The 16764-nt window shown below is 43.5% G+C and overlaps 1 protein-coding gene across 2 annotated transcripts in view; it reads right to left on the reverse strand.

Annotated features, from left to right (window-relative positions):
- kiaa0586 (KIAA0586 ortholog) overlaps positions 1-16764 on the reverse strand; it is a 30029-nt gene that overhangs the window by 1994 nt on the left and 11271 nt on the right. Inside the window, exons 9-25 of one of the 2 annotated variants that reach the window (XM_087780595.1) lie at positions 14785-14857; positions 14624-14722; positions 14419-14569; positions 14082-14234; positions 13801-14001; positions 12015-12148; positions 11836-11955; positions 11613-11779; positions 11413-11558; positions 4590-4774; positions 4375-4525; positions 2395-2533; positions 2052-2335; positions 806-849; positions 629-736; positions 393-549; positions 204-332 (exon numbers count right to left, since the gene is read on the reverse strand). In XM_087780595.1, coding sequence (XP_087636721.1) covers positions 204-332; positions 393-549; positions 629-736; positions 806-849; positions 2052-2335; positions 2395-2533; positions 4375-4525; positions 4590-4774; positions 11413-11558; positions 11613-11779; positions 11836-11955; positions 12015-12148; positions 13801-14001; positions 14082-14234; positions 14419-14569; positions 14624-14722; positions 14785-14857 — 2441 coding nt within the window. Of the gene's footprint in view, positions 1-203; positions 333-392; positions 550-628; positions 737-805; positions 850-2051; positions 2336-2394; positions 2534-4374; positions 4526-4589; positions 4775-11412; positions 11559-11612; positions 11780-11835; positions 11956-12014; positions 12149-13800; positions 14002-14081; positions 14235-14418; positions 14573-14623; positions 14723-14784; positions 14858-16764 lie in introns of both variants that reach the window. The other variant, XM_087780594.1, reaches the window with a different exon arrangement.

Raw genomic sequence — 16764 nt, forward strand, 5'->3', positions numbered from 1 at the left:
TGTCTTACGTGTGCGTCTTACGTGTGCTTCTTACGTGTGTGTCTTACGTGTGTGTCTTACGTGTGCGTCTTACGTGTGCGTCTTACGTGTGCGTCTTACGTGTGCGTCTTACGTGTGCGTCTTACGTGTGCGTCTTACGTGTGCGTCTTACGTGTGCGTCTTACGTGTGCGTCTTACGTGTGCGTCTTACGTGTGCGTCTTACGTGTGCGTCTTACGTGTGCGTCCACAGTGTTGTCGTGCTGCTCCGAGGTCAGCGTTCCGTTCAGGTCCACAGTCAGGTCGCCCACGTTCATAGAGCTTCGATGGGTCTCCTCCAAACTAACCGGCTCGTCTAGAAGAAGCGAGATGATGTCATAAGGTCGGCGGGAGGTCACGTGATCACCTGACATACCTGGACACTGGCTGACCTGTCCAGGTGAGGACGCACTTTGAGCAGCCGCTGAAGAAGAACCAGGCTTGACGGGGTCCATCGTTCCCAGAGTCCAGTCCTCCCTGACCTCCCCTACGCTCGGCCCCTCGGATGGGTCCTCGTCCCTCCCCCACGAACCCTGAGAACACAAGAGGTCAAAGGTCAGAGGGCGAGGGATGGTCACGTGTGTGTGTGTGGATCTCTGTGCGTGTCTTCACCTCAGGCTGCGGCCTCTCGCCTCTCGGGGTCTGCAGCACCTCGCGCTGCATCTCCGTCGGCCGGAGGGCGTGACCTTTGACCTGGCCTTCACTAGGAGGGTCAAAGTCCTGGAGGGAGAGAGTGAGGTCAGTAGAACTTCAGTGAGTTGAAGGAAGAGAAAGAGCTGCTAGACTCACGATATCCAGAAGAGAACTGGAGGTGCTGCAGATGATGTCTTCACCTGTTGTTACAAAGAGTTAAACACAACAACCAACTATATGAATATTGTTACTTAAACACAACAACCAACTATATGAATAGTGTTACTTAAACACAACAACCAACTATATGAATATTGTTACTTAAACACAACAACCAACTATATGAATATTGTTACTTAAACACAACAACCAACTATATGAATATTGTTACTTAAACACAACAACCAACTATATTAATATTGTTACTTAAACACAACAACCAACTATATGAATATTGTTACTTAAACACAACAACCAACTATATGAATATTGTTACTTAAACACAACAACCAACTATATGAATATTGTTACTTAAACAGAACATCAAACTATATAAATATTGTTACTTAAACACAACAACCCACTATATGAATATTGTTACTTAAACACAACAACCAACTATATGAATAGTGTTACTTAAACACAACAACCAACTATATGAATAGTGTTACTTAAACACAACAACCAACTATATGAATATTGTTACTTAAACACAACAACCAACTATATGAATATTGTTACTTAAACACAACATCAAACTATATGAATATTGTTACTTAAACAGAACATCAAACTATATAAATATTGTTACTTAAACACAACAACCAACTATATAAATATTGTAACTTAAACACAATATCAAACTATATGAATATTGTTACTTAAACACAACAACCAACTATATGAATATTGTTACTTAAACACAACAACCAACTATATGAATATTGTTACTTAAACACAACAACCAACTATATGAATATTGTTACTTAAACACAACATCAAACTATATAAATATTTACAAAATATTATAATAATATATTATTTACTTAAACACAGCAGCGCCAGTGTGATTTATTACATTTTAAAAATCACACCAAGGATTGTTTATGCTAACTAGCATTAGCTGCTACGTTTTCCTCTCCCTCTGTTTAATGTCAATTATCCTGTTATTTTTAAAAACGATCGATTCATCGATTAATATGTTTATTTTTCAAACTAGTCGTTAAAGTTGTGCTGCAGATCCGAGTCTGACCAGCAGGAGGCGACAACACACGTGTGTTCCTTGTTTATTTGAGTGAGGGGTCGTCGAGCAAAATAAAGGAGATTTTTTTCAAATGTTACTTTACATTTAAACATAATGTATTGTTTTAATGGTAGATTTGAGACGATGATCTGATGATACCTGTCATGCTGAGCTGGTTGACACTGATGAGCAGTTCTCCCTCAGAGATGGGGTTCAAGGCCTCTGTGGGGGTCACTGTGCTGCAGCTGAAGTCGCTGCTGCTGCTGCTGGAACACTCGGAGCGACCCGTGAGACCCGTGAGACCCTTGAGACCCTTGAGACCCGTGAGACCCGTGAGATCCACTGGAGGCGAGGCGGGCTCAGCGGCGGCGGCAGGTGACGGCGAGCGAGGGTGTGGCGAGGACAGCGATGGCTCCTCCTCCTCCTGAGCCACTGACATGACCCTGCGTGACACAAAACTCTTAGTGTGCGACGTCACAGATTCGACGTGTGTTGAACATACAAGGCGTGCGTTTGTGTGTCCGGCGTCTCTTCTGGTCTCTCCTCGTCCAATGGCAGCTCAGCATCTTCCCAGGTGGGGGCGGCTGCAGGCACAGGTGAGGGGGTGGGCTCAGGGCTGGGCGTAGGCGTGGCTGCAGCGTCTGTTCGATTATATTCAATTGATCATATTATGGTTTGATGGCAGGAAGATGCAGCTACTGACCTGCAGGGGGCGCCGTTTTTCTGTATTTGGGTTGTGTTTGTTTTCTGTGTTGTGATGGTGTATTTGTCTGTATTTGGGTTGTGTGCGTTTTCTGTGTTGGGATGGTGTATTTGTCTGTATTTGGGTTGTGTGCGTTTTCTGTGTTGGGATGGTGTATTTGTCTGTATTTGGGTTGTGTGTGTTTTCTGTGTTGTGATGGTGTATTTGTCTGTATTTGGGTTGTGTGCGTTTTCTGTGTTGGGATGGTGTATTTGTCTGTATTTGGGTTGTGTGCGTTTTCTGTGTTGTGATAGTGTATTTGTCTGTATTTGGGTTGTGTGCGTTTTCTGTGTTGGGATGGTGTATTTGTCTGTATTTGGGTTGTGTGCGTTTTCTGTGTTGGGATGGTGTATTTGTCTGTATTTGGGTTGTGTGTTTTTCTGCGTTTGAATGGTGTGTTTTTTCTGTTTTTGGTGGGATTATAGTTTGATGGCAGGACGATGCAGCTACTGACCTGCAGGGGGCGCCATTTTTCTGTATTTGGGTTGTGTGTGTTTTCTGTGTTGTGATGGTGTATTTGTCTGTATTTGGGTTGTGTGCGTTTTCTGTGTTGGGATGGTGTAGTTGTCTGTATTTGGGTTGTGTGCGTTTTCTGTGTTGGGATGGTGTATTTGTCTGTATTTGGGTTGTGTGTTTTTCTGCGTTTGAATGGTGTGTTTTTTCTGTTTTTGGTGGGATTATAGTTTGATGGCAGGACGATGCAGCTACTGACCTGCAAGGGGCGCCCTTTTCTGTGTTGGGATGGTGTCTTTTTCTGTATTTGGGTTGTGTGTGTTTTCTGTGTTGGGATGGTGTATTCTTATGTATTTGGGTTGTGTTTTTTCTGTATTTGGGTTGTGTGTGTTTTCTGTATTTGGGTTTTGTGTGTTTTCTGTGTTGGGATGGTGTATTTTTATGTATTTGGGTTGTGTTTTTTCTGTATTTGGGTTGTGTGTTTTTTCTGTATTTGGGTTGTGTGTGTTTTCTGTGTTGGGATGGTGTATTCTTATGTATTTGGGTTGTGTTTTTTCTGTATTTGGGTTGTGTGTGTTTTCTGTATTTGGGTTTTGTGTGTTTTCTGTGTTGGGATGGTGTATTTTTATGTATTTGGGTTGTGTTTTTTCTGTATTTGGGTTGTGTGTTTTTTCTGTATTTGGGTTGTGTGTGTTTTCTGTATTTGGGTTTTGTGTGATTTCTGTGTTGGGATGGTGTATTTTTATGTATTTGGGTTGTGTTTTTTCTGTATTTGGGTTGTGTGTTTTTTCTGTATTTGGGTTGTGTGTGTTTTCTGTATTTGGGTTGTGTTTTTTCTGTATTTGGGTTCTGTGTGTTTTCTGTGTTGGGATGGTGTATTTTTATGTATTTGGGTTGTGTTTTTTCTGTATTTGGGTTGTGTGTGTTTTCTGTATTTGGGTTGTGTGTTTTTTCTGTATTTGGGTTGTGTGTGTTTTCTGTGTTGGGATGGTGTATTTTTCTGTATTTGGGTTGTGTTTTTTCTGTATTTGGGTTGTGTGTTTTCTGTATTTGGGTTGTGTGTTTTTTCTGTATTTGGGTTGTGTGTGTTTTCTGTGTTGGGATGGTGTATTTTTATGTATTTGGGTTGTGTGTGTTTTCTGTGTTGGGATGGTGTATTTTTCTGTATTTGGGTTGTGTGTTTTTTCTGTATTTGGGTTGTGTGTCTTTTCTGTGTTGGGATGGTGTATTTTTTTCTGTATTTGGTGGTATTATATTTTTTGATGGCAGGACGATGCAGCTACTGACCTGCAGGGGGCGCCGTCTGCTGCGGCTCCTCCTCCAGCGAGGCTCGTTCAGACGGGGTGGGTGTGCTCAGGTGGGTGTCTTCACGGTGCTGGGGTCCGGGGCTGGCGGGAGGCGTTGGTACCGGGGTGGGCAGCAGAGCGACGACTCTCTCCTGGAGAAGCCAACGAGAGTTATAGATCTAGAGCAGGTGGACCCGGCTCGAGTGACGCCAGCACCTGTGGGGGTGGTCCCGGGTCAGGACGGTCTCTCTCTGGTTCTGGATCAGGTGTTCTGGTCCGAGCCAACGTCTCAGAGATGATTTCTCCCAACACTTCTTCAGCGAGTCGTCGGATCAACGCAGAATCCACGCCTTGGTTTGAGTCCAGGAAGAGCTGCAGGTCAGAGACCTCTGCTGCCCCCTCTGGACACACATGACACCTCAGTCTTCCTCGTGTGATTAAACACACACTGTTCACCCCGACCTTAGTCTCCCTCGTGTGATTAAACACACACTGTTCACCCCGACCTTAGTCTCCCTCGTGTGATTAAACACACACTGTTCACCCCGACCTTAGTCTCCCTCGTGTGATTAAACACACACTGTTCACCCCGACCTTAGTCTCCCTCGTGTGATTAAACACACACTGTTCACCCCGACCTTAGTCTTCCTCGTGTGATTAAACACACACTGTTCACACCGACCTTAGTCTTCCTCGTGTGATTAAACACACACTGTTCACCCCGACCTTAGTCTTCTTCGTGTGATTAAACACACACTGTTCACCCCGACCTTAGTCTCCCTCGTGTGATTAAACACACACTGTTCACCCCGACCTTAGTCTCCCTCGTGTGATTAAACACACACTGTTCACCCCAACCTTAGTCTCCCTCGTGTGATTAAACACACACTGTTCACCTCGACCTTAGTCTCCCTCGTGTGATTAAACACACACTGTTCACCCCGACCTTAGTCTCCCTCGTGTGATTAAACACACACTGTTCACCTCGACCTTAGTCTCCCTCGTGTGATTAAACACACACTGTTCACCTCGACCTTAGTCTTCCTCGTGTGATTAAACACACACTGTTCACCCCGACCTTAGTCTCCCTCGTGTGATTAAACACACACTGTTCACCCCGACCTTAGTCTTCCTCGTGTGATTAAACACACACTGTTCACACCGACCTTAGTCTTCCTCGTGTGATTAAACACACACTGTTCACCTCGACCTTAGTCTCCCTCGTGTGATTAAACACACACTGTTCACCTCGACCTTAGTCTTCCTCGTGTGATTAAACACACACTGTTCACCCCGACCTTAGTCTCCCTCGTGTGATTAAACACACACTGTTCACCCCGACCTTAGTCTTCCTCGTGTGATTAAACACACACTGTTCACACCGACCTTAGTCTTCCTCGTGTGATTAAACACACACTGTTCACCCCGACCTTAGTCTTCTTCGTGTGATTAAACACACACTGTTCACCCCGACCTTAGTCTCCCTCGTGTGATTAAACACACACTGTTCACCCCGACCTTAGTCTTCCTCATGTGATTAAACACACACTGTTCACCTCGACCTTAGTCTTCCTCGTGTGATTAGACACACACTGTTCACCTCGACCTTAGTCTTCCTCGTGTGATTAAACACACACTGTTCACCCCGACCTTAGTCTTCCTCGTGTGATTAAACACACACTGTTCACCTCGACCTTAGTCTTCCTCGTGTGATTAAACACACACTGTTCACCCCGACCTTAGTCTCCCTCATGTGATTAAACACACACTGTTCACCTCGACCTTAGTCTTCCTCGTGTGATTAAACACACACTGTTCACCTCGACCTTAGTCTTCCTCGTGTGATTAAACACACACTGTTCACACCGACCTTAGTCTCCCTCATGTGATTAAACACACACTGTTCACCTCGACCTTAGTCTTCCTCGTGTGATTAAACACACACTGTTCACCCCGACCTTAGTCTTCCTCGTGTGATTAAACACACACTGTTCACACCGACCTTAGTCTCCCTCGTGTGATTAAACACACACTGTTCACCCCGACCTTAGTCTTCCTCGTGTGATTAAACACACACTGTTCACCCCGACCTTAGTCTTCCTCGTGTGATTAAACACACACTGTTCACACCGACCTTAGTCTCCCTCGTGTGATTAAACACACACTGTTCACCCCGACCTTAGTCTCCCTCGTGTGATTTAAACACACACTGTTCACCCCGACCTTAGTCTTCCTCGTGTGATTAAACACACACTGTTCACCCCGACCTTAGTCTTCTTCGTGTGATTAAACACACACTGTTCACCCCGACCTTAGTCTTCCTCGTGTGATTAAACACACACTGTTCACCCCGACCTTAGTCTTCCTCATGTGATTAAACACACACTGTTCACCTCGACCTTAGTCTCCCTCTTGTGATTAAACACACACTGTTCACCCCGACCTTAGTCTTCCTCGTGTGATTAAACACACACTGTTCACCCCGACCTTAGTCTTCCTCATGTGATTAAACACACACTGTTCACCTCGACCTTAGTCTTCCTCGTGTGATTAAACACACACTGTTCACCCCGACCTTAGTCTTCCTCATGTGATTAAACACACACTGTTCACCCCGACCTTAGTCTTCTTCGTGTGATTAAACACACACTGTTCACCCCGACCTTAGTCTCCCTCGTGTGATTAAACACACACTGTTCACCCCGACCTTAGTCTTCCTCATGTGATTAAACACACACTGTTCACCTCGACCTTAGTCTTCCTCGTGTGATTAAACACACACTGTTCACCTCGACCTTAGTCTTCCTCGTGTGATTAAACACACACTGTTCACACCGACCTTAGTCTCCCTCATGTGATTAAACACACACTGTTCACCTCGACCTTAGTCTTCCTCGTGTGATTAAACACACACTGTTCACCCCGACCTTAGTCTTCCTCGTGTGATTAAACACACACTGTTCACACCGACCTTAGTCTCCCTCGTGTGATTAAACACACACTGTTCACCCCGACCTTAGTCTTCCTCGTGTGATTAAACACACACTGTTCACCCCGACCTTAGTCTTCCTCGTGTGATTAAACACACACTGTTCACACCGACCTTAGTCTCCCTCGTGTGATTAAACACACACTGTTCACCCCGACCTTAGTCTCCCTCGTGTGATTTAAACACACACTGTTCACCCCGACCTTAGTCTTCCTCGTGTGATTAAACACACACTGTTCACCCCGACCTTAGTCTTCCTCGTGTGATTAAACACACACTGTTCACACCGACCTTAGTCTCCCTCGTGTGATTAAACACACACTGTTCACCTCGACCTTAGTCTTCCTCATGTGATTAAACACACACTGTTCACCTCGACCTTAGTCTTCCTCGTGTGATTAAACACACACTGTTCACCTCGACCTTAGTCTTCTTCGTGTGATTAAACACACACTGTTCACCCCGACCTTAGTCTTCCTCGTGTGATTAAACACACACTGTTCACCCCGACCTTAGTCTTCTTCGTGTGATTAAACACACACTGTTCACCCCGACCTTAGTCTCCCTCTTGTGATTAAACACACACTGTTCACCCCGACCTTAGTCTTCTTCGTGTGATTAAACACACACTGTTCACCTCGACCTTAGTCTCCCTCTTGTGATTAAACACACACTGTTCACCCCGACCTTAGTCTTCTTCGTGTGATTAAACACACACTGTTCACCTCGACCTTAGTCTCCCTCTTGTGATTAAACACACACTGTTCACCCCGACCTTAGTCTTCCTCGTGTGATTAAACACACACTGTTCACCCCGACCTTAGTCTTCCTCATGTGATTAAACACACACTGTTCACCCCGACCTTAGTCTCCCTCTTGTGATTAAACACACACTGTTCACCTCGACCTTAGTCTTCCTCATGTGATTAAACACACACTGTTCACCTCGACCTTAGTCTCCCTCGTGTGATTAAACACACACTGTTCACCTCGACCTTAGTCTTCCTAGTGTGATTAAACACACACTGTTCACCTCGACCTTAGTCTCCCTCTTGTGATTAAACACACACTGTTCACCCCGACCTTAGTCTTCCTCATGTGATTAAACACACACTGTTCACCTCGACCTTAGTCTCCCTCATGTGATTAAACACACACTGTTCACCTCGACCTTAGTCTCCCTCGTGTGATTAAACACACACTGTTCACCTCGACCTTAGTCTTCCTCGTGTGATTAAACACACACTGTTCACCTCGACCTTAGTCTTCCTCGTGTGATTAAACACACACTGTTCACCCCGACCTTAGTCTTCTTCGTGTGATTAAACACACACTGTTCACCCCGACCTTAGTCTTCTTCGTGTGATTAAACACACACTGTTCACCCCGACCTTAGTCTTCCTCGTGTGATTAAACACACACTGTTCACCCCGACCTTAGTCTTCTTCGTGTGATTAAACACACACTGTTCACCTCGACCTTAGTCTTCCTCGTGTGATTAAACACACACTGTTCACCTCGACCTTAGTCTTCCTCGTGTGATTAAACACACACTGTTCACCCCGACCTTAGTCTTCCTCGTGTGATTAAACACACACTGTTCACCCCGACCTTAGTCTTCTTCGTGTGATTAAACACACACTGTTCACCTCGACCTTAGTCTTCCTCGTGTGATTAAACACACACTGTTCACCTCGACCTTAGTCTTCCTCGTGTGATTAAACACACACTGTTCACCCCGACCTTAGTCTCCCTCGTGTGATTAAACACACACTGTTCACCTCGACCTTAGTCTTCCTCGTGTGATTAAACACACACTGTTCACCCCGACCTTAGTCTCCCTCGTGTGATTAAACACACACTGTTCACCTCGACCTTAGTCTTCCTCGTGTGATTAAACACACACTGTTCACCCCGACCTTAGTCTCCCTCGTGTGATTAAACACACACTGTTCACCTCGACCTTAGTCTTCCTCGTGTGATTAAACACACACTGTTCACCCCGACCTTAGTCTTCCTCGTGTGATTAAACACACACTGTTCACCTCGACCTTAGTCTCCCTCGTGTGATTAAACACACACTGTTCACCTCGACCTTAGTCTTCCTCGTGTGATTAAACACACACTGTTCACCTCGACCTTAGTCTTCCTCGTGTGATTAAACACACACTGTTCACCCCGACCTTAGTCTTCCTCGTGTGATTAAACACACACTGTTCACCCCGACCTTAGTCTTCCTCGTGTGATTAAACACACACTGTTCACCTCGACCTTAGTCTTCTTCGTGTGATTAAACACACACTGTTCACCTCGACCTTAGTCTTCCTCGTGTGATTAAACACACACTGTTCACCTCGACCTTAGTCTTCCTCGTGTGATTAAACACACACTGTTCACCCCGACCTTAGTCTTCTTCGTGTGATTAAACACACACTGTTCACCCCGACCTTAGTCTTCCTCGTGTGATTAAACACACACTGTTCACCCCGACCTTAGTCTCCCTCGTGTGATTAAACACACACTGTTCACCCCGACCTTAGTCTTCCTCGTGTGATTAAACACACACTGTTCACCCCGACCTTAGTCTTCCTCGTGTGATTAAACACACACTGTTCACCCCGACCTTAGTCTTCCTCGTGTGATTAAACACACACTGTTCTTAAATCAACACAAAACTGGACACTTTTATATTTGACACTGCAGATGAATGTTTTATATGAAGTGACGTGAACTGAAAAACAAACATTTACTAAAGTGTATGTTTTGTGTGTGTTTCTGTACTGGGGTGGATTTATTTTGTGTGTTGGGATGGTATGATTTTTAGTCAGTGTTTTTTGTGTTAGGATTTTGTTTTTTCTGTGTTGGGATGGTGTGATTTTCTTTATTTGGGTTGTGTGTTTTTTCTTGTTCGTATAGTGTATATTTCTGTATTTGGGTTGTGTGCTATTTCTAAGTTGGGATGGTGTGTTTTTCTGTATTGAGGTTGTGTGTTTTTCTGTGTTTGAATGCTGTGTTTTTTTCTGTATTTGGGTTGTGTGTTTTTTGTTGTTCAAAAGGTGTATATTTATGTATTTGGGTTGTGTGTGTTTTCGGTGTTGGGATGGTGTGTTCTTTCTGTATTTGGGTTGTGTGTGTTTTCTGTGTTATGATGGTGTGTTTTTCTCTGTATTTGGGTTGTGTGTTTTTATTTGCTTGTATAGTGTTTTTGGGTTGTGTGTTTGAATGCTGTATTTTTCCGTGTTTGGGTTGTGTGTTTCTGTGTTATGGCCGTGTGTTTTTAATAGTTTGTATGGTGTATTTGGGTTGTGTGTTTGTACGGTTTATTTTTCTGTATTTGGGTTGTGTGTTTTTATTAGTTTGTATGGTGTTTTTGGGTTGTGTGTTTGAATGCTGTATTTTTCCATGTTTGGGTTGTGTGTTTCTGTGTTATGATGGTGTGTTTTTATTAGTTTGTATGGTGTATTTGGGTTGTGTGTTTGTATGGTGTAATTTTCTGTATTTGGGTTGTGTGTTTTAATTAGTTTGTATGGTGTATTTGGGTTGTGTGTTTGTATGGTGTATTTTTCTGTATTTGGTTTGTGTGTTTTCATATTTTTATATGGTGTATTTGGGTTGTGTGTTTGTATGGTGTATTTTTCTGTATTTGGGTTGTGTGTTCTTATTATTTTGTATGGTGTATTTGGGTTGTGTGTTTGTATGGTGTATTTTTCTGTATTTGGTTTGTGTTTTTTCATATTTTTATATGGTGTATTTGGTTTGTGTGTTTATGTGGTGTATTTTTCTGTATATGGGTTGTGTGTTTTTATTAGTTTGTATGGTGTATTTGGGTTGTGTGTTTGTGTGGTGTATTTTTCTGTATTTGGGTTGTGTGTTTTTATTAGTTTGTATGGTGTATTTGGGTTGTGTGTTTGTGTGGTGTAATTTTCTTTATTTGGGTTGTGTGTTTTTTCCGTGTTGTGTATTGAGATATTACCGTAAAAGAAAACCTTCAGTTAGACAACAACACATCCTCTGCATCAAAGCACTTGATACACAAACACACAAAGTTACCGATGTCTGACGTGTCGCTCTCCTCCAGCTCCGACGGGTCAGAGGACACCTTCAGGGTGGGGTCAGAGGACACCTTCAGGGTGGGGTCCGCGGGGACTTGTTGCACCATCTCCGAGATCATGGTGAACATCACCTGCTGCTCCACCCTGAGTCAAAGTCATGTCACTGCAGCTCAGACCAGTGTTTGAGTGACAGCTCACCATTCTGCCCAGCGCTCCACCAGAGGGTCCGCGGGTGCTGCCGGTGGAGCCGGAGCTCGTGGCGGAGCAAGAGTTCGAGGAGGAAACACCGGACCCTGATACTCCACCGGCTCAGGCGAGGGAGCCCCGTCCACCAGGAGAACCTTCTCGCTCTCAACACTCTCCTCCTGACCACACAGGAACACGTGAGACCAGCAGGGGGCAGCGTGACACAACTTCTCACCTCGATATCGCCGACGTGTAGGAATTCTGTTCCTGGAAAAACACTCTGGTCCTCTCCTCCGTCCTGGACCTCACCCTCGTGAGCGTGAACCCTGATGGACGGAGGACGAAGCTGCTCCGCCTGATCATGAGTGACGTAGTTCAGACGTCATGGTGGACACGTCCTCATCAAACACTGACCTTCACTGACGGTTCTTCATGTTCTTCTGCCCTGGAGATCTTCTCCTGGTTCACCTGTGGTGAGGGTGGACGTGTCTCCTGCCTCACAGGTGACGTCTCCTGTCGTCTACAGGTCCGAGTTCTTACCGGAGGACCTGATGGTTGAAAGTCTCATTTAGCTTCTCTAGATCATAAGAAATAGTTCCCCGTGTTATTTTCTCATCAGGGACCTTCTCAAATCTGTCGCCGACTCAAACTCAGCACATGCTGGCGTGGGTTGGGATGGTGTGTTTTTCTGTATTTGGGTTGTGTGTTTTTTCTGTATTTGGGTTGTGTTTTTTGTGTTGGGATGGTGTTTTTTTCTGTATTTGGGTTGTGTGTTTTTCTGTATTTGGGTTGTGTGTTTTTACTTTGTTGGGATGGTGTTTTTTTTTTTCTGTATTTGGGTTGTGTTTTTTCTGTGTTGGGATGGTGTGTTTTACTGTATTGGGTTGTGTGTTTTTTCTGTATTTGGGTTGTGTGTTTTTTCTGTGTTTGGATGGTGTGTTTTTCTGTATTTGGGTTGTGTTTTTTCTGTGTTGGGATGGTGTTTTTTTCTGTATTTGAGTGTGTTTTTTCTGTGTTTGGATGGTGTGTTTTTCTGTATTTGGGTTGTGTGCTTTTTCTGTGTTGGGGTTGTGTGTTTTTCTGTATTTGTTTAGCGCATTTTTTTGTATTTGTGTTGCGTTTTTTTTCAGTATTTGTGTTGCGTGTTTTTTCTGTGTTTGGGTTGCGTGTTTTTTCTGTATTTGTGTTGCGTGTTTTTTCGGTATTTGGGTTGTATGTTTTTTCTGTATTTGTGTTGCGTGTTTTTTCTGTGTTTGGGTTGTGTGTTTTTTCTGTGTTGGGATGGTGTGTTTTTCTGTATTTGAGTTGGGTGGTTTTTCTGTATTTGTGTTGCGTGTTTTTTCTGTGTTTGGATGGTGTGTTTTTCTGTATTTGTGTTGTGTGTTTTTTCTGTGTTTGGATGGTGTGTTTTTCTGTATTTGGGTTGTGTGTTTTTTCTGTGTTGGGGTGGTGTGTTTTTCCGTATTTGTGTTGCGTGTTTTTTCTGTGTTTGGGTTGCGTGTTTTTTCTGTATTTGTGTTGTGTGTTTTTTCTGTATTTGTGTTGCGTGTTTTTTCTGTATTTGTGTTGCGTGTTTTTTCTGTATTTGGGTTTGTGTGTTTTTTCTGTGTTTGGGTTGCGTGTTTTTTCTGTATTTGTGTTGCGTGTTTTTTCTGTATTTGGGTTTGTGTGTTTTTTCTGTATTTGTGTTGCATGTTTTTTCTGTGTTTGGGTTGTGTGTTTTTTCTGTGTTGGGATGGTGTGTTTTTCTGTATTTGAGTTGGGTGGTTTTTCTGTATTTGTGTTGCGTGTTTTTTCTGTGTTTGGATGGTGTGTTTTTCTGTATTTGTGTTGTGTGTTTTTTCTGTATTTGTGTTGCGTGTTTTTTCTGTGTTTGGGTTGTGTGTTTTTTCTGTGTTGGGATGGTGTGTTTTTCTGTATTTGAGTTGGGTGGTTTTTCTGTATTTGTGTTGTGTGTTTTTTCTGTGTTTGGATGGTGTGTTTTTCTGTATTTGGGTTGTGTGTTTTTTCTGTACTCGGGTTGACTTCCCCTTCACAGCTGAAGCCCATGTTCAGTGAGCAGATCCTCAAAAAAGACGTTGTTGATTCTTCACAAAAACTCATGAAGATCAACAACACCGGAAACACGATCAAAGGCTTCAAACAAAACAATGTTATTATCCATTAGCAGATTACTGTTAGCATTAGCATTGCCCGCTACCTTTGACGATCTCCACCACCAGGGGTCGCTGCTTCTTGTGACAAACTGGCGGGCTGAGGGGGAGGTACGGATTGTGCTTCGGGGTCCGCCCGGAGCCGACGTCAGGTGGTCGTCCGTACAGGTGAGTCAGGTGAGACTGCGGTGAGGGTGGACGTGTCTCCTGTCGTCTACAGGTCCATGGCCGGGTTCTTATCGGAGGACCTGATGGTTGAAGGTCTCATTAAGCTTCTATAGATCATCTTTTCTCATCGGGGACCTTCTCAAACCCGGCGCCGACTGACCGAGCGGGATGGCCACGACCTCGCTGAAGTCGTCCGGCCGAGTCTGGACGCGTCCGGCGGAGGTGAGGCGGGAAGAGTGAAGGTCGTCTGGAGGTTCTTCTGACGGGCAGCGAAGAAGACTCGTCTGAGTCTTGCACGACTTCACCTTCACGCCTGAAGCACATGTTCAGTGAGCGGCAGATCTTCACAGAAGACCTTCTTGGTTCTTCACAAAAACTCATTAAGATTCAAGCAAATCAAAGTTTACAAATAAATGTCAATAAACACGATCAAACTTTACAAGAGGCTTCAAACAATAAATCCATTAGCGGATTATTGTTAGCATTAGCATTGCTACCTTTGACGCTCTCCACCACCAGGGGTCGCTGCTTCCTGTGACCGTGACGAACCGGCGAGCTGAGGCGAAGGTATGGGTTTTGCTTCAGGGTCCGTCTGGCGCCGACGTGAGGTGGTCGTCCGTACAGGTGAGTCAGGTGAGACTCGTCCCCCTGCTGAAGATACGATGAGCGCCTCCGTCCGTCTGAAGAACCGAACCATCAGACCTGTCTGGACGCAGCCCTCGGTCTCTCTCGACACCGGTCCGTCCTGGTCTTGGCTCCTCTTGCCGGCTTCTCTCCTCGCTCCTCCGAGGACAACTCCTCCTGAGCACCACAGAAGAAGAGTCGTCTATCTTCAGTCATGGACAACATGACTTCTAGCTCACCTGGATCTCTTTGTCCACCCTGGCGATGATGGTGTCGACGGCTTCGATGATCCACAGCTTCTCAGCCGCGTCGCTAGAACATAGAAGGTCACAGTGATTCTCAATGGAGCTTTTATTACCAAACATATGTGTAATATTGTCAAGTACTTGACTCTGGTGTTGTGATAGTGTAGTAACGAGTATATATGTGTAGTATTGACCAGTACTTGACTCTGGTGTTGTGATAGTGTAGTAACGAGTATATATGTGTAGTATTGACCAGTACTTGACTCTGGTGTTGTGATAGTGTAGTAACGAGTATATATGTGTTGTATTGACCAGTACTTGACTCTGGTGTTGTGATAGTGTAGTAACGAGTATATATGTGTAGTATTGACCAGTACTTGACTCTGGTGTTGTGATAGTGTAGTAACGAGTATATATGTGTAGTATTGTCCAGTACTTGACTCTGGTGTTGTGATAGTGTAGTAACAAGTATATATGTGTAGTATTGTCCAGTACTTGACTCTGGTGTTGTGATAGTGTAGTAACAAGTATATATGTGTAGTATTGTCCAGTACTTGACTCTGGTGTTGTGATAGTGTAGTAACAAGTATATATGTGTAGTATTGTCCAGTACTTGACTCTGGTGTTGTGATAGTGTAGTTACAAGTATATATGTGTAGTATTGTCCAGTACTTGACTCTGGTGTTGTGATAGTGTAGTAACAAGGATATATGTGTAGTATTTTCCAGTACTTGACTCTGGTGTTGTGATAGTGTAGTAACAAGTATATATGTGTAGTATTGTCCAGTACTTGACTCTGGTGTTGTGATAGTGTAGTAACACGTATATATGTGTAGTATTGTCCAGTACTTGACTCTGGTGTTGTAATAGTGTAGTAACAAGTATATATGTGTAGTATTGTCAAGTACTTGACTCTGGTGTTGTAATAGTGTAGTAACAAGTATATATATGTAGTATTGTCCAGTACTTGACTCTGGTGTTGTGATAGTATAGTAACAAGTATATATATGTAGTATTGTCCAGTACTTGACTCTGATGTTGTGATAGTATAGTAACAAGTATATATGTGTAGTATTGTCCAGTACTTGACTCTGGTGTTGTGATAGTGTAGTAACAAGTATATATGTGTAGTATTGTCCAGTACTTGACTCTGATGTTGTGATAGTGTAGTAACAAGTATATATGTGTAGTATTGTCCAGTACTTGACTCTGGTGTTGTAATAGTGTAGTAACAGGTATATATATGTAGTATTGTCCAGTACTTGACTCTGGTGTTGTGATAGTATAGTAACAAGTATATATATGTAGTATTGTCCAGTACTTGACTCTGGTGTTGTGATAGTGGAGTAACAAGTATACATGTGTAGTATTGTCCAGTACTTGACTCTGGTGTGGTGATAGTGTAGTAACAAGGATATATGTGTAGTATTGTCCAGTACTTGACTCTGGTGTTGTGATAGTGTAGTAACAAGTATATATATGTAGTATTGTCCAGTACTTGACTCTGGTGTTGTGATAGTGTAGTAACAAGTATATATATGTAGTATTGTCCAGTACTTGACTCTGGTGTTGTGATAGTGTAGTAACAAGTATATATATGTAGTATTGTCCAGTACTTGACTCTGGTGTTGTGATAGTGTAATAACAAGTATATATGTGTAGTATTGTCCAGTACTTGACTCTGGTGTGGTGATAGTGTAGTAACAAGTATATATGTGTAGTATTGTCCAGTACTTGACTCTGGTGTTGTGATAATGTAATAACAAGTATATATGTGTAGTATTGTCCAGTACTTGACTCTGGTGTTGTGATAGTGTAGTAACAAGTATATATGTGTAGTATTGTCCAGTACTTGACTCTGGTGTTGTGATAGTGTAGTAACAAGTATATATGTGTAGTATTGTCCAGTACTTGACTCTGGTGTGGTGATAGTGTAGTAACAAGTATATATGTGTATTATTGTCCAGTACTTGA

This window comes from Callionymus lyra, chromosome 18 (genome assembly GCF_982586985.1).
Source record: "Callionymus lyra chromosome 18, fCalLyr1.hap1.1, whole genome shotgun sequence".
Lineage (NCBI taxonomy): Eukaryota > Metazoa > Chordata > Actinopteri > Syngnathiformes > Callionymidae > Callionymus > Callionymus lyra.